The sequence below is a fragment of the Somniosus microcephalus genome, chromosome 2 (assembly GCF_052327205.1).
Source record: "Somniosus microcephalus isolate GS21.2 chromosome 2, FLI_Smic_1.0, whole genome shotgun sequence".
Lineage (NCBI taxonomy): Eukaryota > Metazoa > Chordata > Chondrichthyes > Squaliformes > Somniosidae > Somniosus > Somniosus microcephalus.
In genome coordinates, this window is record NC_140988.1 from 384,775,839 (window position 1) to 384,802,489 (window position 26,651).

At 49.8% G+C, this 26,651-nt stretch overlaps 1 protein-coding gene across 1 annotated transcript in view; it reads left to right on the forward strand.

Moving 5' to 3' along the window:
• LOC147123828 (uncharacterized) overlaps positions 1-26,651 on the forward strand; it is a 260,646-nt gene that overhangs the window by 212,970 nt on the left and 21,025 nt on the right. Inside the window, 3 exon segments of the mRNA XM_085976267.1 lie at positions 18,284-18,318; positions 19,268-21,125; positions 25,592-25,654. Coding sequence (XP_085832393.1) covers positions 18,284-18,318; positions 19,268-21,125; positions 25,592-25,654 — 1,956 coding nt within the window.

Consider the following 26,651-nt stretch of genomic DNA (forward strand, 5'->3'; position numbering starts at 1 on the left):
CGTTTGTATGAGTTTAATTAAGACTCACTTCCTTACCCTTCTTCCCATAATCACAGTAACTTGTCAATCAGACCACCATTGGGTGAAAATCACATTTTCATTGCTTAATCAGTCAGCGTCCGCAACAACAAAAAACATTTTGCTAATGGTTAGTCGGGGTACTGAGACTATATGGCTCGGATTCAACACTGACAGCGACCTGCTCCTTGCTGATTTTCCCATGGGGCTAATGATGCAGTAAAGCTTTACACCGGTTGGGCTTCTAATTAAGATGTGAAATGGGGGTGGGGGGGGGGGGAAAGAATGTGAATGTATGTTTCTAAAGCAAGCCTCCATAGTCAGACCCAGCCATATTGGGTCTCAGTGCTGAAGCACTGGCTTCACTCTTTGCGGATGTGGTTCCTGGAGCAACATTGATTCTTTTTAATATGTTGACAGCAGCTGACCCATAATAAGGCAGTGCCCACGCTACAGACATCTTTTCTAAAAGGCATTGCCTAATGAGATGGTGCTCACTCGATACGTTGCTGACTGAGTTCTGAATTGCAGTCACATACAATCTGGCACTGTAATTTCGCATGCTTCTTTGAGGGAACTTTGTGATGATGCATTGATTGGTTAACAGTTTCACCTTGTATACTGAAGGTTGCACTTCTCTTGGTCAAGATGGCATCTTATTCGGTGCAGGTCACTACAACCAAACCGCATCTTTGGCAGCTCAGCAACAGTTTGAACCTTGCTGGGTTCCCACTGATCGCAGGTGTTTTTAGCGGCACATATGTCGACACGAGCTGATTCAAAAGCGATCCAAACAGCGCACAATACAAAAAACGATGATTACATCTGTTGTGCAATACTATGGATCGATTATATGGTTCTTTCATTCTGTTTCACATCATTGTGTCCCAAAGATTGGCAGCAGATGAAAGGACTAAGCTTGGCTAGTCGGCAACCATGGCCTCAACATGTTGGCTAATTCCCAACGTGACTTTTGCAGCTCCTCTGGGCACAGATCTATCTTAGTGCGAGAATCTACTCGCATGGTTACATAGTGCACCGTGGGCATGTTGAAGATTCACTTTGTGTCTCAACTGCTTGGCTTTGTGCCCTTTCTACAATCCTGAGAAGACCCACAAAAGACTTGCAGCAATGCTGTATGTTACGCAGGAGCAACATTACTGTTTGGTCTTCCAGAGATGAAACCGTGCTGGGCCCTGGCGGCTTGAGACTGTGCTGGAGGCTGAGGCAACCTTGTGATGGTGATCAAGGGCTGACAGTAGCCAGTGCACTGAGAGCCACCTCTCTCAAAATAACTTTTTTTTTAAACACACATGGGATATTTCTTTTCTGGTGTCTGTGATACAAAATCTATTTTATGCAACAAGTTTTCAGGTGGAAGAAGCACAATACACAGAGGCGCCGTTACATGGACACCACCATGCATCAAAGATTGTAACAGCAGCCATGCACACTGGAACACCTCACACTCTCACAGTCAAGAATCAAAATCACTGAGAAGAAGTTGGAATTAAGTTCAGAACAACAGATGTGAGACAGTGATCTTGAGAACAAAGCAATCCACAAAAGCACACATGTCTATTTTGCTCTTTACACATGTCGGGTGAACGCTTTGCCTTCTGGGAGGGGAAAACTTGGCAACGAGCTGATTGGTGTGCAGCGGTGGTTGGAGGGAATCCAGGCTCGGGGCCTGCCCGAGAGTCGAGTGGGATCCGCAGCCGATCCACCGTACTCTTCAGTCAGCTGCTGGAAGGTCTGGCACTCTCCCTCCCTTGAGCAGGGTGGAGGAGTGGCAAACCGACTGACCACTGAGCCAGTCTCCCTGGGGATTTGTCCCAAACTGTCTTGCACGTCTGTGTGGTGGCAGCATCCTGATGCTCGTCCTGCATGCTAGATTGGCATAGCACGACATGGATCAGCAGAGTCGGAGTTCTAGAGGAAATTCTAGGTCAATTGGTGATGGCTAGTTTCACTCGTCACACCAGTCAGTCTTTCCTTTGGGAAATTCCCAGGGCAGCTCCCTTCCACTGCATTGCTAGAAAGTTAAAAGATCATACGACCTAATTCTAGGTGGTATGGGAGTTTACTTGCATGATTGGATTAAGTGTGATTCAGCGGTTAAACGTACTGCCTATAGGTTGTATAACGAGTACTGTGCAGTCCTGATCAGCTATCGGGAATTAAAGTCAGAAAAAAGATTTTAATTTACCAGGGAAGGCCTCTGGGCAGACAGTACGAGTGGGCTCAGGTCACAGTTGGGTGCCTTTTTGGAGAGAGGCGATTGAGGGATACTGCTCGGCAGGTGGGTGAGATTGCTGTGTGTGAAAAATGGACATGCTATTGGATCCAATGGCCACTTGTTTCTAAAAAATTGTTCGTTGTCAGTACTTTGAGAATTGAGGCCATTTCCCAGCTGAACAGAATTGCCGGCACCCTTGATTTGAGCCCTATGATTTGTGGAGGTTTACTCAGTGCTCACCACTCGTGCAGGAAATTTAATTGGAGCGTCCTTCCTTACATTTTATCTCCGTAGGAATCTGGAGCATTTTTTTTTTTTAAACACCTCGAATGGCAGTACATGCTGAGAGTGGAAACCTACCCCAGAAGCAGCTGTTGGAGTTCTGTTGGCTCACAAACTCCATAAAAAGGGTCTAGTGCAGAATACTATCATGTGAACTATCAAATTCGAACTAGATTTTAACCCTTTTTCATGTTGGGAATACCCGGTAGTACTGTGCTGCAGTTCTTTCCTACTTTCTGTTTGATAATTTGTTAGTGAATTGGTCTAAGGGCCTTGGGAGAGGAGATTTGCCAGGATGGTGTCTGGGATGTGGGACTTCAGTTATGTGGGGAGGACTGGAGAAGCTGGAGTTGTTCCCCTTAGAGCAGCGAGGGTTGAGTGGATATTTGATAAAGTTGTTCAAAATGATGAAGGGTTTTGATAGAGTAGATAAGGAGAAATTGTTTCCGCTGGTCGGTGAATCAGTAACCAGTGGACACCGATTTAAGATAATTGGCAAAAAAAAATCTTGGGGGGGAAATGAGTTTTTTTTTACCCAGTTGTTACGATTCGAACGCATTGCCTGAAAGCGTGGTGGAAGCAGATTTAATAGTAACTTTCAAAAGGGAATTGAATACTTGAAAAGGAGCAATTTGCAGGGCTATGGGGAAAGTGCAGGGGGGTGGGACTAATTGGAGAGTGTGGTAAACCACTGTCATACCTGTCTGTGTCTGTATGTGTATTCCACTAGGTACAGGTCTGGACATGCCTCGGCTGACTCCTCCCACTATTCCAGGTATATAAGTGACTACCTCCCAGTCCCTTAGTATTCTGGACGGGTCGACCACTCGAGACAAGACCTTCATTCTTTAGTTAATAAAAGCCTGATTGTTACTCGCTCAACTTCAGTCTTTTGAGTAATTGATGGCGCATCAGAGAGCTCCCTCACAGAGCCGGCACAGGCGCGATGGGCCAAATGGCCCCTCTTTGTGCTGTATAAATCTATGACTCTGAGTATTGCTTCAGGTGTTTTTTTGAGATTGGCTGTAGCCTTGTGAAATACCAAATCGGGTCATACTGCTCTGTTTGAAGGTCACGTCCTATTTAAAATTGACCATCAGGACAGCTGTTAATTAAAAGGTGCTTTTTTTTAAATAAGAGTTCAGCCAGAGACAGGACACCCAGTGCCCCCTACATTGGCTGCACTCTAGTGTAAAGCCGCTGATGGGACCCTAGACTCACTAAAATGCGATTCTCTGAATGTCCTAGCAGAGTAAGGGGGTTGGTTCTGGTGAAAGGATTCTGTTCCCACGTTCTGCACACTGGGCCTCTGTGTTGCACAGCGAGGATGAGACCGGGAAATTAATGGTGGGAAATATGGAGATGGCAAAAACACTGAATATTTTACATCAGTCTTTACAGTAGAAGACACTAAGAATATCCCAACACTGGACAAACAGGGGGCTAAAGGGGGGGAGGAGCTAAACACGATCAAAATCACTAAGGAAGTGGTACTCGGTAAAATAATGGGACTCAAGGCGGATAAATCACCTGGACCTGATGGCTTACATCCTAGGGTCTTGAGGGAAGTGGCGGTAGGGATTGTGGATGCATTGGTAATAATTTTCCAAAACTCCCTGGACTCGGCAAAGGTCCCGGCAGACTGGAAAACTGCTAATGTAACACCCTTATTTAAAAAGGGCAGTAGACAGAAGGCTGGAAACTATAGACCGGTTAGCCTAACATCTGTGGTAGGTAAAATTTTGGAGTCCATTATTAAGGAGACAGTAACAGGACATTTGGATAATCATAATTTAATAGGACAAAGTCAGCATGGTTTTATGAAGGGGAAGTCATGTTTGACAAATTTGCTGGAGTTCGAAGTAACATATAGGGTGGATAAAGGGGAACCAGTGGACGTAGTGTATTTAGACTTCCAAAAGGCATTTGACAAGGTGCCACACAAAAGATTATTGCTTAAGATAAAAAATCACGGGATTGGGGGTAATATTCTGGCATGGATAGAGGATTGGCTATCTAACAGAAGGCAGAGAGTTGGGATAAATGGTTCATTCTCAGACTGGCAATCAGTAACTAGTGGTGTTCCGCAAGGGTCAGTGCTGGGTCCCCAACTCTTTACAATCTATATTAACGATTTGGAGGAGGGGACCGAGTGTAACATATCAAAGTTTGCAGATGATACTAAGATGGGAGGGAAAGTAGTGAGTGAGGAGGACATAAAAAACCTGCAAGGGGACATCGACAGGCTAAGTAAGTGGGCAGAGATTTGGCAGATGGAATACAATACTGGAAAGTGTGAGGTTATGCACTTTGGCAGGAAAAATCGTAGAGCAAGTTATCTTAATGGCAAGAAACTGGAAAGTACTGAAGTACAAAGGGATCTGGGGGCCCTGGTGCACGAAACTCAAAAGGTTAGTATGCAGGTGCAGCAAGTGATTAAGAAGGCCAATGGAATGTTGGGGGAAAGAATATAAAAATAGGGAGGTATTGCTTCAGTTGTACAAGGTATTGGTGAGACCGCACCTGGAATACTGCGTACAGTTTTGGTGTCCATACTTAAGAAAGGACATACTTGCTCTCGAGTCAGTACAAAGAAGGTTCACTCGGTTAATCCTGGGGATGAGGGGATGGACATATGAGGAGAGGTTGAGTAGATTGGGACTCTACTCATTGGAGTTCAGAAGAATGAGAGGCGATCTTATTGAAACATATAAGATTGTGAAGGGGTTGGATCGGGTGGATGCGGGGAAGATGTTCCCGATGATGGGTGAAACTAGAACTAGGGGGCATAGTCTTAGAATAAGGGGCTGCTCTTTCAAAACTGAGATGAGGAGGAACTACTTCACTCAGAGGGTGGTAGGTCCATGGAATATGCTGCCCCAAAAAGCTGTAGAAGCTACATCATTACATAAATTTAAAACAGAAATAGACAGTTTCCTAGAAGTAAAGGGAATTAAGGGTTACGGGGAGCGGGCAGGAATTTGGACGAGTCTAGGTTCGGATCGGTCATGGCCCTGTGGGTAGCGGAGCGGGCCCAGGGGCCGTGTAGCCTGATCCTGCTCTTATTTCGTGTGTCTAATTCTGTTAGATTTAGGAGATGGTTCTGTGATAGTGGATTGGTGGTTAGGATCAGATCAGCCATGATCTTATTGAATGGCGGAGCAGGCTCGAGGGGCCGATTGGCCTACTCCTGCTCCTATTTCTTATGTTCTTATGTCATGCAATGGAGGTTGCTCTTGTGAAACAAGAACAGAAGTAAAAATACCTTCAGGTTCCATTATACACCAAGCTGCAAGGGGAATCTTTCTAATCCAGAAGTGGGGTTAATGACTGTAGAGCACATACTTTGAAATGTGGGCACAGATGCTTCATCTTCGAGGAGAATTCGAACTGGTATGTTGACCAGCACTAATGCACAAAGACCATGAAGAGCTTGGTTTGGTTCTGGCCACTTCACAGAGTCACGCAGCACAGCCCATCGTGCCTGTGCCTGCTCTTTGAAAGAGCTATCCAATTAGTCCCACTTCCCTGCTCTTTCCCCAAAGCCCTGCAATTTGTTTCCATTGCAAGAATATATCCAATTCTCTTCTGAAAGTTACTATTTAATCTGCCTCCACCACCCTTTCAGGCAGTGCATTTCAGATCATCATAACTCACTGCAAAAAATATTTTCCCCTCTGGTTCTTTTGCCAATTACCTTAATTCTTTGTCCTCTGGTTATTGACCCTCCTGCCAGTGGAAACAGTTTCTCCCTATCTACTCTTATCAAAACCCCATATTAGTTTGAGCACCTCTTTTAAATCTCCCCGTAACGTTCTTTGCTGTGAGCCGAACAATTGCAGCTTCTCCAGTCTCCACATAAATGAAGCCCCTTATCCCAGTACCATTCTGGTAAATCTCTGCACTCTCTCCAAGGCCTTGACATCCTTCCTAAAGTGTGGTGCCCAGAATGGGTCAAAATATTCCAGCTGAGACCTAACCACTGATCTATAAAGATTTAGCACAAGCTCCTTGCTTTTGTATTCTCTGCCTCTGTTTATAAAGCCCAGGATCCCGTATGCTTTTTAAATAGCCTTACCAACTTGTCCTATCTTCAGAGATTTATGTATGTACACCCCCAGGTCTCTCTGTTCCTGCACCCCCTTTAAAATTATACCATTTAGTTTATATTGCCTCTCCTCATTCTTCCTTCCAAAATGCATCACTTGTTGACGGCAGCCTCCCCAGGGTTCAGAACCAAGATTGTAGTTTTCTGTACAAGTCCTCTGATCCTATCAGTACTGTCTTTGACCAGCTTGACCACTGTAAAGATTAGAAGATGGTCCGTTGCAGCATTCGGTGTTGGTTCAAAACCCCTCAGTCCACCCTAAATGCATGGGCTTCAGTCTGTTCAGGCGTCACTGGCAATCCCTAGTTGGTGGGGCTTCTTGAACCATTACACTCTGTGTGGTGATGGGTTTGTTGTTCTTTGTTGGGGTTCTGATACAACTGAGTGTCATGCCAGGCCACTTCAGAGGGCAGTTAAGAGTCAGCCGCGCTGGTGTGGGACTGGAGTCACGTAGACCAGACCGGGTAAGGACGGCAGGTTTCCTTCCCTAAAGAACATTAGTGAACCAGTTGGGTTTTTACTACAATCTGACATCTTCACGGTCACTTTTACTGATCCCAGCTTTTTATTTCCAGATTGTTTAAAAACTGAATTCAAATTCTCAAACTGCCATGGTGGAATTTGAACTTGCATTCTCTGGATTATTAGTCCAGTCCTCTGGATTGCTATTCCAGTAACATAACCACTACACTACCTGTTTATCAGTCTCAATCCCATTGAAGAAGTAAGTGGAAGAAGGACATCTGCTCCAGACCAGTTCAGAGCAGATACCATTTGATGAGCTTGGTGCCCAAGTATCAGTTGATGTGTGTGTGTGTGTATATATACGTGTGTGTATAAGTTTGTGGCTATGTGTACACATGCACCTATCTACTAACCCTGGTGCAGCCCTGTTTCGGCCCAGTATTTAGCAGTTCGTCTCTACTGGGCTCCCAGCACTCGTTCTTCCATCTCCTCAGGTCCTGCAAACTCTATGTTGGGAGACCTTTGGTCAACTTCCTTCACTCCAGTTGGAGTGGCCCAACTGAAGTGTTTCCCAACCCCCCTCCAACTCTTCTACTGTGAGACACCTCATTAGATACCATACAGGGAAAAAAGCTGGCACTCATGGGAAGCCAATCCAAAATTGCATGCCAGGGAAGGAGTATATTTCCAGGGTATGTGGAACTGTGTAGGCTTGTATTCCCTTAACTATAGAAGATTATGGGGTGATTTAAGTGAGGTGTTTAAGATAATTAAAGGATTTGATAGGGTAGATAGAAAAATTCCTCTGGTGGGGGAGTCAAGAACAAGGTGGGGGTAACCTTAAAATTCAGTGGTGATGCCAGGAAACACTTCGACACAAAGGGTGGTGGGAATCTGGAGCTCTCCCCACAAAAAGCTGTGGAGGCTGGGGAGTCAATTCAAAAGGTTAAAACTGAGTGATAAATTTTTGTTGGGTAAAAGTATCATGGAACCAAGGCTGGTAAATGGAGTTAAGCTCGAAGGGCCGAATGGCCTACTCCTGCTCCTACCTTCTGTACAGAACAGCCATGATCTAATTGAATGGCGGAACGGGCTCGGGGCTGAAAGGCTTCCTACTTGTTCCTATATTCCTAACTCATAGAATCTTACAGCACAGCAACAGGCCATTTGACCCATCAAGATAGTGCTGATGATTTTCTTAACCTAGTCACCTAGTGTAATCCCAATCTCCATGTAACCATTTAATGTTCCTCTTTTACTTGCTATTATCTGATTTCCTTTTCATTCTGCTTCAGCTGTCGTTTATCAGAGAATTCCACATTCTAACCTCTATCTGTGGAGTGAGGAGGCTATGTTTTCCCGTGTTGAGTGAGTGAGGAGGCTGTGTTTCCCCGTGTTGAGTGAGGGAGGAGGCTGTGTTTCCCTGTGTTGTGAGGGAGGAGGCTGTGTTCAGTGAGTGAGGAGGCTGTGTTTCCCTGTGTTGTGAGTGAGGAGGCTGTGTTCAGTGAGTGAGGAGGCTGTGTTTCCCCATGTTGAGTGAGTGAGGAGGCTGTGTTTCCCTGTGTTGAGTGAGCGAGGAGGCTGTGTTCAGTGAGTGAGGGAGGAGGCTGTGTTTCCCCGTGTTGTGAGTGAGGAGGCTGTGTTTCCCCGTGTTCAGTGAGGGAGGAGGCTGTGTTTCCCCGTGTTCAGTGAGGGAGGAGGCTGTGTTTCCCTGTGTTGAGTGAGTGAGGAGGCTGTGTTTCCCCGTGTTCAGTGAGTGAGGAGGCTGTGTTTCCCCGTGTTGTGAGTGAGGAGGCTGTGTTTCCCCGTGTTCAGTGAGTGAGGAGGCTGTGTTTCCCTGTGTTCAGTGAGTGAGGAGGCTGTGTTTCCCCGTGTTCAGTGAGGGAGGAGGCTGTGTTTCCCCGTGTTCAGTGAGGGAGGAGGCTGTGTTTCCCCGTGTTCAGTGAGGGAGGAGGCTGTGTTTCCCTGTGTTCAGTGAGTGAGGAGGCTGTGTTTCCCCGTGTTCAGTGAGGGAGGAGGCTGTGTTTCCCCATGTTGTGAGTGAGGAGGCTGTGCTTCCCCATGTTGTGAGTGAGGAGGCTGTGTTGCCCCGTGTTCAGTGAGTGAGGAGGCTGTGTTTCCCCGTGTTCAGTGAGTGAGGAGGCTGTGTTTCCCCGTGTTGTGAGTGAGGAGGCTGTGTTGCCCCGTGTTCAGTGAGTGAGGAGGCTGTGTTTCCCCGTGTTCAGTGAGTGAGGAGGCTGTGTTTCCCCGTGTTCAGTGAGGGAGGAGGCTGTGTTTCCCCATGTTGTGAGTGAGGAGGCTGTGTTTCCCCGTGTTCAGTGAGGGAGGAGGCTGTGTTTCCCCGTGTTCAGTGAGGGAGGAGGCTGTGTTTCCCCGTGTTCAGTGAGTGAGGAGGCTGTGTTTCCCCGTGTTCAGTGAGGGAGGAGGCTGTGTTTCCCCATGTTGTGAGTGAGGAGGCTGTGTTGCCCCGTGTTCAGTGAGTGAGGAGGCTGTGTTTCCCCGTGTTCAGTGAGTGAGGAGGCTGTGTTCCCCCGTGTTCAGTGAGTGAGGAGGCTGTGTTTCCCTGTGTTCAGTGAGTGAGGAGGCTGTGTTTCCCCATGTTGTGAGTGAGGAGGCTGTGTTTCCCCATGTGAGTGAGGAGGCTGTGTTGCCCCGTGTTCAGTGAGTGAGGAGGCTGTGTTTCCCCGTGTTCAGTGAGTGAGGAGGCTGTGTTTCCCCGTGTTCAGTGAGTGAGGAGGCTGTGTTTCCCTGTGTTCAGTGAGTGAGGAGGCTGTGTTTCCCCGTGTTCAGTGAGTGAGGAGGCTGTGTTTCCCCGTGTTCAGTGAGGGAGGAGGCTGTGTTTCCCCGTGTTGAGTGAGTGAGGTGGCTGTGTTTCCCTGTGTTCAGTGAGTGAGGAGGCTGTGTTTCCCTGTGTTCAGTGAGGGAGGAGGCTGTGTTTCCCCGTGTTCAGTGAGTGACGAGGCTGTGTTTCCCCGTGTTCAGTGAGTGAGGAGGCTGTGTTTCCCTGTGTTGAGTGAGGGAGGAGGCTGTGTTTCCCTGTGTTCAGTGAGTGAGGAGGTTGTGTTTCCCCGTGTTCAGTGAGTGAGGAGGCTGTGTTTCCCTGTGTTCAGTGAGTGAGGAGGCTGTGTTTCCCCGTGTTCAGTGAGTGAGGAGGCTGTGTTTCCCCGTGTTCAGTGAGTGAGGAGGCTGTGTTTCCCTGTGTTCAGTGAGGGAGGAGGCTGTGTTTCCCCATGTTCAGTGAGTGAGGAGGCTGTGTTTCCCTGTGTTCAGTGAGGGAGGAGGCTGTGTTTCCCCGTGTTCAGTGAGTGAGGAGGCTGTGTTTCCCTGTGTTCAGTGAGTGAGGAGGCTGTGTTTCCCTGTGTTCAGCGAGTGAGGAGGCTGTGTTTCCCTGTGTTCAGTGAGTGAGGAGGCTGTGTTTCCCCGTGTTCAGTGAGTGAGGAGGCTGTGTTTCCCTGTGTTCAGTGAGGGAGGAGGCTGTGTTTCCCTGTGTTCAGTGAGTGAGGAGGCTGTGTTTCCCCGTGTTCAGTGAGTGAGGAGGCTGTGTTTCCCCGTGTTCAGTGAGTGAGGAGGCTGTGTTTCCCTGTGTTGAGTGAGGGAGGAGGCTGTGTTTCCCTGTGTTCAGTGAGTGAGGAGGTTGTGTTTCCCCGTGTTCAGTGAGCAAGTAGGCTGTGTTTCCCTGTGTTCAGCGAGTGAGGAGGCTGTGTTTCCCTGTGTTCAGTGAGGGAGGAGGCTGTGTTTCCCCGTGTTCAGTGAGTGAGGAGGCTGTGTTTCCCCGTGTTCAGTGAGTGAGGAGGCTGTGTTTCCCCGTGTTCAGTGAGTGAGGAGGCTGTGTTTCCCTGTGTTCAGTGAGGGAGGAGGCTGTGTTTCCCCGTGTTCAGTGAGTGAGGAGGCTGTGTTTCCCCATGTTGTGAGTGAGGAGGCTGTGTTTCCCTGTGTTCAGTGAGGGAGGAGGCTGTGTTTCCCTGTGTTCAGTGAGTGAGGAGGCTGTGTTTCCCTGTGTTCAGTGAGGGAGGAGGCTGTGTTTCCCTGTGTTCAGTGAGTGAGGAGGCTGTGTTCCCCTGTGTTGAGTGAGTGAGGAGGCTGTGTTCCCCTGTGTTGAGTGAGTGAGGAGGCTGTGTTTAAGAAATAGGAGCAGGAGTCGGCCATTCGGCCCTTCGAGCCTGCTCCACCATTCAATGAGATCATGGCTGATCTTCTGCCTCAACTCCATTCACCGGCCCTATCGCCATATCCCTTGATACTCTTACTAGCCAGAAATCTCTCGACTTCTGTTTTGAATATACCCAATGACTGAGCCTCCACAGACCTCTGGGGTGGAGAATTCCAAAGATTCACCACCCTCTGTGTGAAGAAATTTCTTCTCATCTCTGTCCTGAATGGCCTACCCTTTATCCTGAGGCTATGGCCCCTGGTTCTAGACTCCCCAGCCAAGGGAAACATTCTCCCAGCATCCACCCTATCAAGCCCTGTAATAATTTTGTATGCTTCAATGAGATCCCCTCTCGTTCTTGTGAATTCAAGAGAATACAGACCTAGTTTACTCAATCTCTTCTCATATGACAGTCCCGCCATCCCAGGAATCAATCTCATGAACCTTCGTTGCACTCCCTCTATGGTAAGTATATCCTTCCTTAGGTAAGGAGACCAAAATTGTACATAGTACTCCAGGTGTGGTCTCACCAAGGCCCTATACAATTGGAGTAAGACTTCTTTACTCCTGTACTCAAATCCTCTTGTAATGAAGGGCAGCATACCATTTGCCTTCCTAATGGCTTGCTGCACCTGCACATTCACTTTCAGTGACTCATGTAGAAGGACACCCAGGTCCCTTTGAGCATCTGCATTCCCCAATCTTTCACCATTTAGGAAATATTTGCCTTTCTGTTTTTTCTACCAAAGTGGATAACTTCGCATTTATCCACATTATATTACATCTGCCATGTCCTCGCCCACTCACTGAGCCTGTCGAGATCCCCTTGAAGCCTCTTCACTTCTTCTTAGCAACTGACACTGCCACCTAGTTTTGTGTCATGAGCAAATTGAAAATGTTACATTTAGTCCCCTCATCCAAATCATTGATATAGGTTGTGAATAGCTGGGGTGAGGGAGGAGGCTGTGTTTCCCTGTGTTGAGTGAGGGAGGAGGCTGTGTTTCCCCGTGTTGAGTGAGGGAGGAGGCTGTGTTGAGTGAGTGAGGAGGCTGTGTTGAGTGAGGGAGGAGGCTGTGTTTCCCCGTGTTGAGTGAGGGAGGAGGCTGTGTTTCCCCGTGTTGAGTGAGGGAGGAGGCTGTGTTTCCCCCGTGTTGAGTGAGGGAGGAGGCTGTGTTTCCCTGTGTTGAGTGAGGGAGTAGGCTGTGTTTCCCCGTGTTGAGTGAGGGAGGAGGCTGTTTTGAGTGAGGGAGGAGGCTGTGTTTCCCCCGTGTTGAGTGAGGGAGGAGGCTGTGTTTCCCCGTGTTGAGTGAGGGAGGAGGCTGTGTTTCCCTGTGTTGAGTGAGGAGGCTGTGTTTCCCCGTGTTGAGTGAGGGAGGAGGCTGTGTTTCCCCGTGTTGAGTGAGTGCTCATAGAAACATAGAAGATAGGAGCAGGAGTCGGCCATTCGGCCCCTTGAGCCTGCTCCGCCATTCACTGAGATCATGGCTGATCATCCAAATTCAGTACCCTGTCCCTGCCTTCTCCCCATATCCCTTGATCCCTTTAGCCTTAAGAAATATATCCAACTCCTTCTTGAATATACTTAATGAACTGGCCTCCACCACCCTCTGTGGCAGAGAATTCCACAGGTTCACCACTCTCTGGGTGAAGAAATTCCTCCTCATTTCAGTCATAAATGGCTTACCCCATATCCTTAGACTATGACCCCTGGTTCTGGACTCCCCGGCCATCAGAAACATCCTTCCTGCATCTAGTCTCTCCAGGCCTGACAGAATTTTATAGGTTTCGATGAGATCCCCTCTCAATCTTCTAAACTCCAGTGAGTATAAGCCCAATCGACACAATCTCTCCTCATACGTCATTCCTACCATCCCAGGTATCAGCCTGGTGAATCTTCGCTGCACTCCTTCCATGGCCAGAACGTCCTTCCTCGGATAAGGCGACCAAAACTGCACACAATACTCAAGGTGCAGCAAGACATCCTTGTTCCTGCACTCGAACCCTCTTGCTACGAAGACCAACATACCATTTGCCGCCTTAACCGCCTGCTGCACCTGCATGCTTGCCTTCAGCGACTGGTGCACAAGAACACCCAGGTCTCGTTGCACTTCCCCTTCTCCCAATCTATTGCCATTCAAATAATAATCTGCCTTCCTGTTTTTGCCACCAAAGTGGATAACCTCACATTTATCCACATTATAGCGCATCTGCCATGTTTCTGCCCAATCACCCAACCTGTCCAAATCGTACTGGAGTTTCACGACATCCTCCTCACAGCATACCCTCCCACCCAGCTTTGAGTCATCTGCAAATTTGGAGATATTACATCCAGTTCCCTCGTCCAGATCATCATTAATATATATTGTGAACAGCTGGGGTCCTAGGACCGATCCTTGCGGTACTCCACTAGTCACTGCCTGTCACTCGGAAAACGACCCGTTTATTCCAACTCTTTGCTTTCTGTCCGCCAACCAGTTCTCTATCCAAGTCAATACCTTGCCCCCAATCCCATGTACCTTAATTTTGCACGCTAATCTCTTATGCGGGACCTTATCGAAAGCCTTCTGAAAGTCCAAATACACCACATCCACTGGTTCTCCCTTATCTATTTTACCAGTTACATCCCCCAAAAATTCCAGTAGATTAGTCGAGCATGATTTACATTTTGTAAATCCATGTTGACTTTGTCCGATCCTGTCACTGCTTTCCAAGTGCTCTGCTATTACATCTTTTATAATGGACTCTAGCATTTTCCCCACTACCGATGTCAGGCTTACCGGTCTATAATTCCCCGTTTTCTCTGTACCACCTTTTTTGAATAGTGGGGTAACATTAGCTACCCTCCAATCCATGGGTACTGTTCGAGTCTATAGAATTTTGGAAGATGACCAGCAATGCAGCGACTATTTCTAGGGCCACTTCCTTAAGTACCCTAGGATGTAGATTATCAGGCCCTGGGGATTTATCGGCCTTCAATCCCGTCAATTTCCCTAACGATACTGATTTCATTCAGTTCCTCCCTCTCCTTAGACCCTATGTTCCCCGACATCCCTGGGAGGTTATTTGTGTCCTCCTTTGTGAAGACAGAACCAAAGTATATTTAATTGGTCTGCCATTTCTTTGTTCCCCATTATAAATTCCCCTGATTCTGACTGCAAGGGACCTACGCTTGACTTCACCAATCTTTTTCTCTTCACATATCTATAAAAGCTTTTACAGTCAGTTTTTATGTTCCCTGCAAGCTTACTTTCATACTCTATTTTCCCCCTCTTAATTAATCCATTTGTTGAATCCTAAACTGCTCCCAACCCTCAGGTTTACTGCTTTTTCTGGCCAATTTATATGTCCTCTCCTTGGATCTTATGCTATCACTCATTTCCCCTGTTAGCCATGGTTGAGTCACCTTTTTTGTTTTATTTTTATGCCAAACTGGGATGAACAAATTCTGTAGTTCATCCATGCGGTCTTTGAATGTTTGCCATTGCCTATCCACCGTCAACCCTTTGAGTGACATTCCCCAATCAATCCTACCCAACTCGCGCCTCATACCATCGTAGTTTCCTTTATTTAAATTCAGGACTCTAGTCTCCGAGTCAACTACTTCACTCTCCATCTTAATGAAGAATTCTATCATATGATCGCTCCGACCCAAGGTTGCTAATTAAACCTTTCTCATTACATAATACCCAGTCTAAGATAGCCTAATCTCTAGTTGATTTCTCGACATATTAGTGTTTCCCCGTGTTGAGTGAGGGAGGAGGCTGTGTTTCCCTGTGTTGAGTGAGGGAGGAGGCTGTGTTGAATGAGTGAGGAGGCTGTGTTTCCCCGTGTTGAGTGAGTGAGGAGGCTGTGTTTCCCCGTGTTGAGTGAGTGAGGAGGCTGTGTTTCCCCGTGTTGAGTGAGTGAGGAGGCTGTGTTTCCCCGTGTTGAGTGAGGGAGGAGGATGTGTTTCCCCGTGTTGAGTGAGGGAGGAGGCTGTGTTTCCCTGTGTTGAGTGAGGGAGGAGGCTGTGTTTCCTCGTGTTGAGTGAGGGAGGAGGCTGTGTTTCCCCGTGTTGAGTGAGGGAGGAGGCTGTTTCCCCGTGTTGAGTGAGGGAGGAGGCTGTGTTTCCCCGTGTTCAGTGAGTGAGGAGGCTGTGTTTCCCCGTGTTCAGTGAGGGAGGAGGCTGTGTTTCCCCGTGTTGAGTGAGTGAGGAGACTGTGTTTCCCCGTGTTGAGTGAGTGAGGAGGCTGTGTTGAGTGAGTGAGGAGGCTGTGTTGAGTGAGTGAGGAGACTGTGTTTCCCTGTGTTGAGTGAGTGAGGAGACTGTGTTTCCCCGTGTTGAGTGAGTGAGGAGGCTGTGTTGAGTGAGTGAGGAGGCTGTGTTGAGTGAGTGAGGAGGCTGTGTTGAGTGAGTGAGGAGGCTGTGTTTCTCCGTGTTGAGTGAGTGAGGAGACTGTGTTTCTCTGTGCTGAGTGAGGGAGGAGGCTGTGTTTCCCCGTGTTGAGTGAGGGAGGAGGCTGTGTTTCTCCGTGCTGAGTGAGTGAGGAGGCTGTGTTTCCCCGTGTTGAGTGAGGGAGGAGGCTGTGTTTCCCCGTGTTGAGTGAGTGAGGAGGCTGTTTCTCCGTGTTGAGTGAGTGAGGAGGCTGTGTTTCCCTGTGTTGAGTGAGTGAGGAGGCTGTGTTTCCCTGTGTTGAGTGAGGGAGGAGGCTGTGTTGAGTGAGTGAGGAGGCTGTGTTTCCCCGTGTTGAGTGAGTGAGGAGGCTGTGTTTCTCCGTGCTGAGTGAGTGAGGAGGCTGTGTTTCCCCGTGTTGAGTGAGTGAGGAGGCTGTGTTTCCCCGTGTTGAGTGAGTGAGGAGGCTGTGTTTCCCCGTGTTGAGTGAGTGAGGAGGCTGTGTTTCTCCGTGCTGAGTGAGTGAGGAGGGTGTGTTTCCCCGTGTTGAGTGAGTGAGGAGGCTGTGTTTCCCCGTGTTGAGTGAGTGAGGAGGCTGTTTCTCCGTGCTGAGATAACCCCCTCACCTGAAAGTCATTAACTGATGCCCCACTCCAGATACTTGAGCACATAATCTGGGCTGACACGTCAGAGCAGCCCTTCAGGTGAGACATTAAACCTGTTCCTGTGGGAGGAAGAAACCTGGGAATATTTCCAGTGTCCTGGCCAACAGTACTTTAACAAAAAAACTGGTCACTTATTTCATACACTGTGCTGTTTGCAATTGGCTGTGATGTTTATCTACCTAACGACAGTTACTGCAGTTGATCAGTAATTTGACCCCAGAGCATTTCCCTAGTCCATGGCCGGTGTAGAATGGTTTTTTTGTTCTCCATTGGCTGACCAGGAAATGTTGAGTGAAGTGAAAGCTTACTGCTTTTGAGCTACGGACGGATTGAATTATGAGAAGCGATTGTGTAAATTGGGCATGTTCTCACTGGAAAAGAGAAGGTTGCGAGGTGATATAACTTCTGTTTTTAGGATTCTAAAGAAACCCTAATGAGCTGTTTCACTTTTGTTTGAGTAATTTGAGACTTAATGTGGTGAGTGTAGTGCGATTGAGCGGAGCAGGTAACTTTGGACCTGTGGTTCCCAAAGCTCTCCATACTGGGGTTTCCTCACCTCATGTCTGTGAATGTTGTGGACTCATTGATGGAGATCGATCGCTGTGATCAGTCAACAACTCCATTGTTGTATCGTGCGACTCCCAGGATGGGAGAAGGTGAACGAGACGGGCCATGGTCTTTTTTCGTCCAGCAATTCTTAAGTACGGCTACCTCACCTGGCAAATGCGAGGTTATCCACTTTGGTGTCAAGAACAGGAAGGCAGATTATTATCTGAATGGCAATAGATTGGGAGAAGGGGAAGTGCAATGAGACCTGGGCGTCCTTGTGCACCAGTCGCTGAAAGTAAGAATGCAGGTGCAGCAGGCGGTTAAGAAGGCCTTCGTAGCGAGAGGGTTTGAGTACAGGAGCAAGGATGTCTTGCTGCAGTTGTACAGGGCCTTGGTGAGACCACACCTTGAGTATTGTGTGCAATTTTGGTCGCCTTATCTGAGGGAGGATGTTCTTGCCATGGAGGGAGTGCAGCGAAGATTCACCAGGCTGATACCTGGGATGGCAGGAATGATGTATGAGGAGAGATTGGGTCGATTGGGCTTGTACTCGCTGGAGTTTAGAAGAATGAGAGGGGATCTCATCGAAACTTATAAAATTCTGACAGGACTGGACAGACTAGATGCTGGAAGGATGTTCCCGATGGTCGGGGAGTCCGGAACCAGGGGTCACAGACTAAGGATAAGGGGTAAGCCATTTAGGACAGAGATGAGGAGGAATTTCTTCACCCAGAGAGTGGTGAACCTGTGCAATTCTCTACCAAAGAAGGCAGTAGAGGCCAATTCATTAAATATATTCAAGAAGGAGTTGGATATATTTCTTACGGCTAAAGGGATATGGGGAGAAGGCAGGGGCAGGGTACTGAGTTTGGATGATCAGCCATGATCTCATTAAATGGCGGAGCAGGCTCGAGGGGCCGAATGGCCTACTCCTGCTTCTATCTTCTATGTAATAACTGAGGAGTGGACCTCACTCTGGATGACAGCCATGTTGGCACCGCCTCCTTGCCACCTCTACATACTGCATTTTGTACTGGCTGGTGCGTAACTGGCACCCTGAGGTTTTAAAAAAACTGCATTTTGAGACCAAGGCTAAGGATGCCTTAAGCTTGGAAAGTTGGCTAAATTAGGAGGTCATTTTTTAAAAATTCATTTTTGGGATTTGTGCGTCGCTAGCAAGGCTATGTAATGAAGGTGCTCCCATGGTGCTGTTAGGGAGGGAGTTCCAGGATTTTGGCCCAGCGACGATGAAGGAACGGCCGATATTTCCAAGTCGGGATGGTGTGTGACTTGGAGGGGAACTTGGAGGTGGTGGTGTTATCATGCGCCCGCTGCCCTTGTCCTAGGTGGTAGAGATCGTGGGTTTGGGAGGTGCTGTATCAAAAGCCTTGGCGAGTTGCTAAGAATGAGTAAAAATTTTGTTTTTCTTTTGCAGAATAAAGAAAAGACAGAGCAAACTACTGAGGGGAGGTAAGCATGTTTTCAGAATGACTCTACAAACAAATGCAGAGCTTGGTGCCTAAATTCACTGGCCTAATACAAGGTTGCGAAGGTTGACTGCTGAATTTCTCCCTCCTCCTACTGCAGGCATTGACTCACGGTGGGTTGTGTTGGACTCTCCCGGCACCTTGCCCAAGGCTATGCTTCACATGTCTGCAGCTTTTCAGCATCATGCCCTCACCCACCAACCAGATGGGCACAGTCCCCAGCAGGGGTTACTGGATGGCAATCAGGACCTGCACATTTTTGTTTTCTCCTCCCTCATCCTGAGGTGCTATATTAAATTGTAGTGACCCCAGGATACATGGTTGAGATAACCTAACACGGCACGAACCAGACATGGGGCCTTCCTGGTCTCTCTGGTTGAGCACAGCACTGGGCTGTGAGGTTACCAGAGTGTGAAAGGACAGTGTGTGACCCGCTGTCCCCGAGTGTGAAAGGACAGTGTGTGACCCGCTGTCCCCGAGTGTGAAAGGACAGTGTGTGACCCACTGTCCCAGAGTGTGAAAGGACAGTGTGTGACCCGCTGTCCCCGAGTGTGAAAGGACAGTGTGTGACCCGCTGTCCCCGAGTGTGAAAGGACAGTGTGTGACCCGCTGTCCCCGAGTGTGAAAGGACAGTGTGTGACCCGCTGTCCCCGAGTGTGAAAGGACAGTGTGTGACCCGCTGTCCCCGAGTGTGAAAGGACAGTGTGTGACCCGCTGTCCCCGAGTGTGAAAGGACAGTGTGTGACCCGCTGTCCCCGAGTGTGAAAGGACAGTGTGTGACCCGCTGTCCCCGAGTGTGAAAGGACAGTGTGTGACCCGCTGTCCCAGAGTGAAAGGACAGTGTGTGACCCGCTGTCCCAGAGTGGGAAAGGACAGTGTCTGACCCCCTGTGCCGCCCAGTCCGAATGTTCATGGATACTTTTGCTTTTCAGTTGTGATGCCACCACTGAGCCAGAACCGATGGAAACGGAAACATCTGGATCTGCAGAGTCTAAAGGGGCAGAAGTGAGTGATGAGAAAGCAGGGAAGACTCTCGGTGACAAAACTAAAACAGATTCCACAAACCCGACTGTCGTGGTGACGCCTGCTTCAGGGACCGAGACAGCGGCACAGAACCGAACCACTTCAACAGTGAGCAACCCACCTGTGGCCACAACTAGCGCACCGGTGACCACTAAGTCACCAACTCCAATTGCTGCCAAGACACCGGCAGACGTGCCGGCTAAGTCAGTGCCCATCTCGAATTCAGCCGGTGCCACCCCACTTAGTAAACCGGCTCCGACAAGCGGAAATGCGCCTTCCAAACCAGCGGTGGCAGCTGCCGCCGGTGCAGCCGCTAAAACCACATTGACACCCGCGAAACCTGCTGCTGCTGCCGCGAAACCTGCTGCTGCTGCCACCAAGCCCGCCATGAATGCGCTCACCAAACCGGCACCAACTGCATCCAACGCGACCCCTCCGAATGTGGTGAGCAAGCCGGTAACTGCCAGCTTGGCCACCAAACCAGCCCAGACCCCGCCTGGTGCAGCAACCAAACCATCTCGGGCCGCGGGCAGTGCAGCCACCAATCCCGCTGCAGCCGGGATGAATGCAGCTGCGAAACTGGCACCGAAACCGGCATCGACCCCCGCGGCTGGAAAATCGGCACCGCCTCCTGCGGCTGCAAAACCGGCACCGCCTCCTGTGGCTACAAAACCGGCATCGGCCCCCGCGGCTGGAAAACCGGCACCGACCCCCGCGGCTGCAAAACCGGCACCGCCTCCTGCAGCTGCAAAACCGGCATCGGCCCCCGCGGCTACAAAACCGGCATCGGCCGCCGCGGCTGGAAAACCGGCACAGCCTCCTGCAGCTACAAAACCGGCATCGGCCCCCACGGCTACAAAACCGGCACCGACCCCCGCGGCTGCAAAATCGGCACCGCCTCCCGCAGCTGCAAAACCGGCACTGACCCCCGCGGCTGCAAAACCTGCACCGACCCCCGCGGCTGCAAAATCTGCACCGACCCCCACGGCTGCAAAACCTGCACCGACCCCCGCGGCTGCAAAACCTGCACCGACCCCCGCGGCTGCAAAACCTGCACCGACCCCCGCGGCTGCAAAACTGGCACCGCCTCCCACGGCTGCAGCCGGCAAGCCGGGCCAAGTGCCCGCTCCTGCAGCCTCTAAACCCACGCCGGCTGCTAGCAATGCCGCCGCTAAGCCCACCCCAGTCACCGCAGCCTCCAAGGAGCTGCCGCCGGCTGCTGCCAGTGTAGTAACCAAGCTGGCGCCAGTCGCCAGCAACACAACAAGTATCCCCGGCGCTGCAAGCACAGCTACTCCACCCTTGGTACCCACCGCCAGTGCACCAGCCGCAGAGAAGACCAACCCGCTGCCGGCTGCCACGCCTCCTGCAGGTGCGCCCGCCTCTGGCGGGGCCCCCACTCCCGCAGCGGCAGAAAACCCCCCTAACCCAGCCCCCTCAACTCCGCCCCAAACCACAGCCACTCCCCCTATCGCCGCCACCACAGCTCCGAAGTCCATGGTGATGAAACTAGGGAGCAAATTGAGCAGCGCCTCGAAATCGAACGAGAAGAAAGCTGCTCCCGCTAAAAAGGAACACTTGGCGAAAGAGCCAGGCAAGCCCAGCACACCGGCTCGAGGCAGGAGCACCTCCAGGGACCGCTCCAGCAGAGAGGGCAGTGGACGGAGCAGCTCGTTCCAGCAGAAGGAGAAAGAATCCAGGCCCGATCGCAGGCACATGTCTCAGCATCCACGGGACAAGGATCATAAATCGTCCAGCAGGAGCAAGGTAAATGTTCAACGGTGCAGGTCCCTGGGGCACCGAGCATGCATGTAGCTTCCCCTCGGAGCCAGCTCTTGTGCTTTTGGTGTTGGCTGTGTGACTGAACTGTGAAATAAACTGTTGGAATAAAAGGGTCTTTTTCCGAGTGGCAGGCAGTGACTAGTGGGGTAGCTATTCACAATATATATTAAAGATCTAGACGAGGGAACTAGATGTAATATCTCCAAGTTTGCAGGCGACACAAAGCTGGGTGGGCGTGTGTGCTGTGAGGAGGATGCAGAGAAACTCCAGTATGATTTGGACAGGTTGGGTGATTGGGCAGAAGCATGGCAGATGCAATATAATGTGGATAAATGCGAGGTTATCCACTTTGGTGGCAAAAACAGGAAGGCAGGTTATTATCTGAACGGCAATAGATTGGGAGAAGGGGAAGTGCAACGAGACCTGGGTGTCCTTGTGCACCAGTCGCTGAAGGTAAGCATGCAGGTGTAGCAGGCGGTTAAGAAGGCAAATGGTATGTTGGCCTTCGTAGCGAGAGGGTTCGAGTACAGGAACAAGGATGTCTTGCTGCAGTTATACAGGGCCTTGGTGAGACCGCACCTTGAGTATTGTGTGCAGTTTTGGTCGCCTTATCTGAGGAAGGACGTTCTTGCCATGGAGGGAGTGCAGCGAAGATTCACCAGGCTGATACCTGGGATGGCAGGAATGACGTATGAGGAGAGATTGGGTCGATTGGGCTTATACTCGCTGGAGTTTAGAAGATTGAGAGGGGATCTCATTGAAACTTATAAAATTCTAACAGGACTAGACAGATTAGATGCTGGAAGGATGTTCCCGATGGCCAGGGAGTCCAGAACCAGTGGTCACAGCCTAAGGATAAAGGGGGTAGGCCATTTAGGACAGAGATGAGGAGGAATTTCTTCACCCAGAGAGTGGTGAACCTGTGGAATTCTCTACCACAGAAGGCAGTTGAGGCCAATTCATTAACTATATTCAAGAAGGAGTTAGATATATTTCTTAAGGCTAAAGGGATCAAGGGATATGGGGAGAAAGCAGGGACAGGGTACTGAGTTTGGATGATCAGCCATGATCTCATTGAATGGCGGAGCAGGCTCGAGGGGCCGAATGGCCTACTCCTATCTTCGATGTCTCTATGTGAGCAACAGGCTGTTTGTCGGCTGTCTCCTCACTACAATCGTTATTGAAACACAACTGCACGGTCACCAAGGCAGAGCTTCACTCAGCCGTCCCCTGCCACTTGCGCCTCACTGCTTTGTTTCTGTCTGTGTTTGTTCTCGTATTTCTCCCCTCTCTCCCTCTCGGTATTGAGCAAAGGCCCAGAGGAGGCTGTTGAACTAGAAGGGCGGAATTTAAAAGATAAGAACCGGAAAGGCCATTAAACCAAAGAGTTAGTAATTGGTTGAGTGTAGGAGACGAGAATTGGGATAAAGTGAATGTTCTCTGATTGGAGGGATGTGACAAGTTGTGTTCCCCAGGGATCTGTTCAGGGGCCTCAGCTTTTCAACCTATAAATCAATGACTTTGAGGAAGGAATAGCGAGTTGCATATCCAGGTTTGCAAGTGACACTTAAGTTAGGAGGCACAGTAAATAGTATAGATGGGAGCAGGAAGTTGCAAAGGGACATTGATAGATTAAGTGAGTGAGGAAAACTGTGGCAGATGGAATTCAGTGTGGGGAAAGTGTGAGGTCACCCACTTTGGATCTGAAAAAGTCAAATCAGAATGTGACCATGGTAAACTATCCCTCCTCATCCTGCTGCACCTGCCTGCAGCCTTTGACACAGTTGACCACACCATCCTCCGCCAACGTCTCTCCTCCGGCATCCAGCTGGGTGCAGCTGCCCTCGCCTGGTTCCATTCTTATCTATCCAGTCGTAGCCAGAGAATCACCTGCAATGGCTTCTCTTCCTGCTCCCGCACTGGTACCTCTGGAGTCCCCCAAGAACTTATCCTTGGCCCCCTCCTATTTCTCATCTACATGCCGCCATCATCCGAAAACACGTTGGGTTCAACATGTACGCTGACGACACCCAGCTCTACCTCACCACCGCCTCTCTCGACCCCTCCACTGTGTCTAAATGGTCAGTCTGCTTATCCATCATCCAGTCATGGATGAGCAGAAATTTCCTCCAACTAAATGTTGGGAAGACCGATGCCATTGTCTTCGGTCCCCGCCACCAACTCCATCCCCCTCTCCCTGGCCACTGTCTGAGGCTGAAGCAACCTTTTGCGTCCTATTTGACCCCGAGATGTGCTTCCGACTTCACATCCACTTCATCGCCAAGACCGCCTATTTCCACCTTCCGTAACATCGCCCGTCTCCGCCCCTGCCTCAGCTCATCCGCTGCTGAAACCCTCATCCATGCCTTTGTTACCTCTAAACTCGACTATTCCAACACTCTCCAGGCCGGCCTCCCACATTCCACCCTCCATAAACATGAACTCATTCAAAATTCTGCTGCCCGTGTCCTAACTTGCACCAAGTCCCGTTCATCCATCACCCACTGTGCTCGCTAACCTACGTTGGCTCCCGGTCCGGCAACGCCTCGATTTTAAAATTCTCATCCTTGTTTTCAAAGTCCCTCCATGGCCTCACCCCGCTATCTCTCTAACCTCCTCCAACCCCACAACCCTCTGAGATCTCTGCACTCCTCCAATTCTGGCCTCTTGCGCGTTCCTGATTTTAATCGCTCCACCATTGGCGGCCGTGCCTTCAGCTGCCTGGGCCCTAAACTCTGGAGTTCCCTGCCTAAACCTCTCCGCCTCTCGACCTCTCTCTCCCACTTTAAGACGCTTCTTAAAACCTACCTCTTTCACCAAGCTGTCCTAATATCTCCTGATGTGGCTCGGTGTCAAATGTTGTTTTATAGCGCTCCTGTGAAGCGCCTTGGGACGTTTTACTACGTTAAAGGCGCTATATAAATGCAAGTTGTTTTTGTTGCATTGTGGTCTCTGTGTGTTATATCGAGTCTACAGCACAGAAACAGGTCATTCGGTCCAACTGGTCTGTGCCGCTGTTTATGCTCCACACACGTCTCCTTCCCACCCCTCTTCATCTCACTCTGTCAACACATCCGACTATTCCTTTCTCCCTCGTGTGTTTATCTAGCCTCCTGTTAAATACATCCATACTATTCTCCTCAACCACTCCCTGTGGGAGCGAGTTCCACATTCTCACCACTCTCTGGGTTAGAGAAGTTTCTCCTGAATTCCCCATTGGATTTATTAGTGACTATCTTATATTTATGAACAGATAAATGTGAGGTATTACTATTTGGTAAGAAAAATAGGGAGGTCACATATTACTTGGCAAATAAGAATCTAAATGGGATAGAGGAGCAAAGAGATTGAGTACAAAACCACACATCACAAAGTATCGACAGTTTGTTAACAAGGCCATAAAAAAGCAAACCAAGCACTCGGTTTATTTCCAGAGGGATAGAATTGAAAAGTAGGGAAGTTATGGTAAACCTGTATCGAACCTTGGTTAGACCACACTTGGAGTACTGTGTACAGTTCTGGTCGCCATATTATAAAAATGATATAGAGGCACTGGAGAGGGTGCAGAGAAGATTTACAAGGATGATACCAGAACTGCGAGGGTATACCTATCGGGAAAGGATGAACAGGCTGGGTCTCTTTTCTCTTTAAAATTATGAAAGGTTTTGATAGAGTGGATACAGAGAGAGTGTTTCCACTTGTGGGGAAGAGCAAAACTAGAGGCCATCAGTATAAGATAAGAAATCCAATCGGGAATTCAGAAGAAACTTCTTTACCCAGAGAGTGGTGAGAATGTGGAACTCGCTACCACAGGGAGTGGTTAAAGCGAATAGTACAGATGCATTTAAGGGGTGCTTAGATAAGCATGTGAGGGAGAAGGGAATAGAGGGTTATGCTGGTAGAGTTAGATGAGGAAGGAGGCTCGAGTGGAACATAAACGCCGACATGGACTGGTAGGGCCGAATGGCCTGTTTCTGAGCTCTGTATCTTATGTAATCCTATGTAACTCTAGTTTTGCACTACCCCACAACCAGAAACATCTTCTCTGAGTCTACCTTATCAAACTTTTTCCTAATCTTTAAGACCTCTATCAGGTCACCCCTCAGTCTTTTTTCTAGAGAAAAGAGCCCCAACCTGTTCAATCTTTCCTGATAGATATAACTTCTCGGTTCTGCCTGTCTGTGCGGTTTGCGCGCTCTGCCTGCCTGTGCGGTTTGCGCGCTCTGCCTGCCTGTGCGGTTTGTGCGCTCTGCCTGCCTGTGCGGTTTGCGCGCTCTGCCTGCCTGTGCGGTTTGCGCGCTCTGCCCTGCCTGTGCGGTTTGCGCGCTCTGCCTGCCTGTGCGGTTTGCGCGCTCTGCCTGCCTGTGCGGTTTGCGCGCTCTGCCTGAGTAAAATGTCATGCATGGTTTGAAGAGCTTATTAAAAATGATATAACTTCTCCTGTTTTTCAGACTTCTTCTGAGAGAAGCAGTAAGGATCGCAAGACCAGCAGCAAAAGTCCAAAGAAAGAAGTGGTGATTTTATCTCTCAATCTTTCACTCTCCTCCTCCTCTCTCCTCCTCTCCTCCTTCCCCCTCCCCTCTCCCCCTCCCCTCTCCTCCTTCCCCCTCCCCTCTCCTCCTTCCCCCTCCCCTCTCCTCCTTCCCCCTCCCCTCTCCTCCTTCCCCCTCCCCTCTCCTCCTTCCCCCTCCCCTCTCCTCCTTCCCCCTCCCCTCTCCTCCTTCCCCCTCCCCTCTCCTCCTTCCCCCTCCCCTCTCCTCCTTCCCCCTCCCCTCTCCTCCTTCCCCCTCCCCTCTCCTCCTTCCCCTCCCCTCTCCTCCTTCCCCCTCCCCTCTCCTCCTTCCCCCTCCCCTCTCCTCCTTCCCCCTCCCCTCTCCTCCTTCCCCTCCCCTCTCCTCCTTCCCCCTCCCCTCTCCTCCTTCCCCCTCCCCTCTCCTCCTTCCCCCCTCCCCTCTCCTCCTTCCCCCTCCCCTCTCCTCCTTCCCCCCTCCCCTCTCCTCCTTCCCCCTCCCCTCTCCTCCTTCCCCCTCCCTCTCCTCCTTCCCCCTCCCCTCTCCTCCTTCCCCCTCCCCTCTCCTCCTTCCCCCTCCCCTCTCCTCCTTCCCCCTCCCCTCTCCTCCTTCCCCCTCCCCTCTCCTCCTTCCCCTTCCCCCTCCCCTCCCCTCCTTCCCCCTCCCCTCCCCTCCTCCTTCCCCCTCTCCCCCTCCCCTCTTCGAGTCATAGAGTTATACAGCACAGAAAGAGGCCCTTCGGCCCATTGCATCTGCGCCGGCCATCAAGCTCTGTCTAATCTAATCCCATTTTCCAGCATTTGGTCCATAGCCTTGTATGCTATGGTATTTCAAGTGCTCATCCAAATGCTTCTTGAATGTTGAGGGTTCCTGCCTCTACCACCCTTTCAGGCAGTGAGTTCCAGATTCCAACCACCCTCTGGGTGAAAAAGTTCCTCCTCAAATCCCCTCTAAACCTCCTGCCCCTTACCTTGAATCTATGCCCCCTTGTTATTGACCC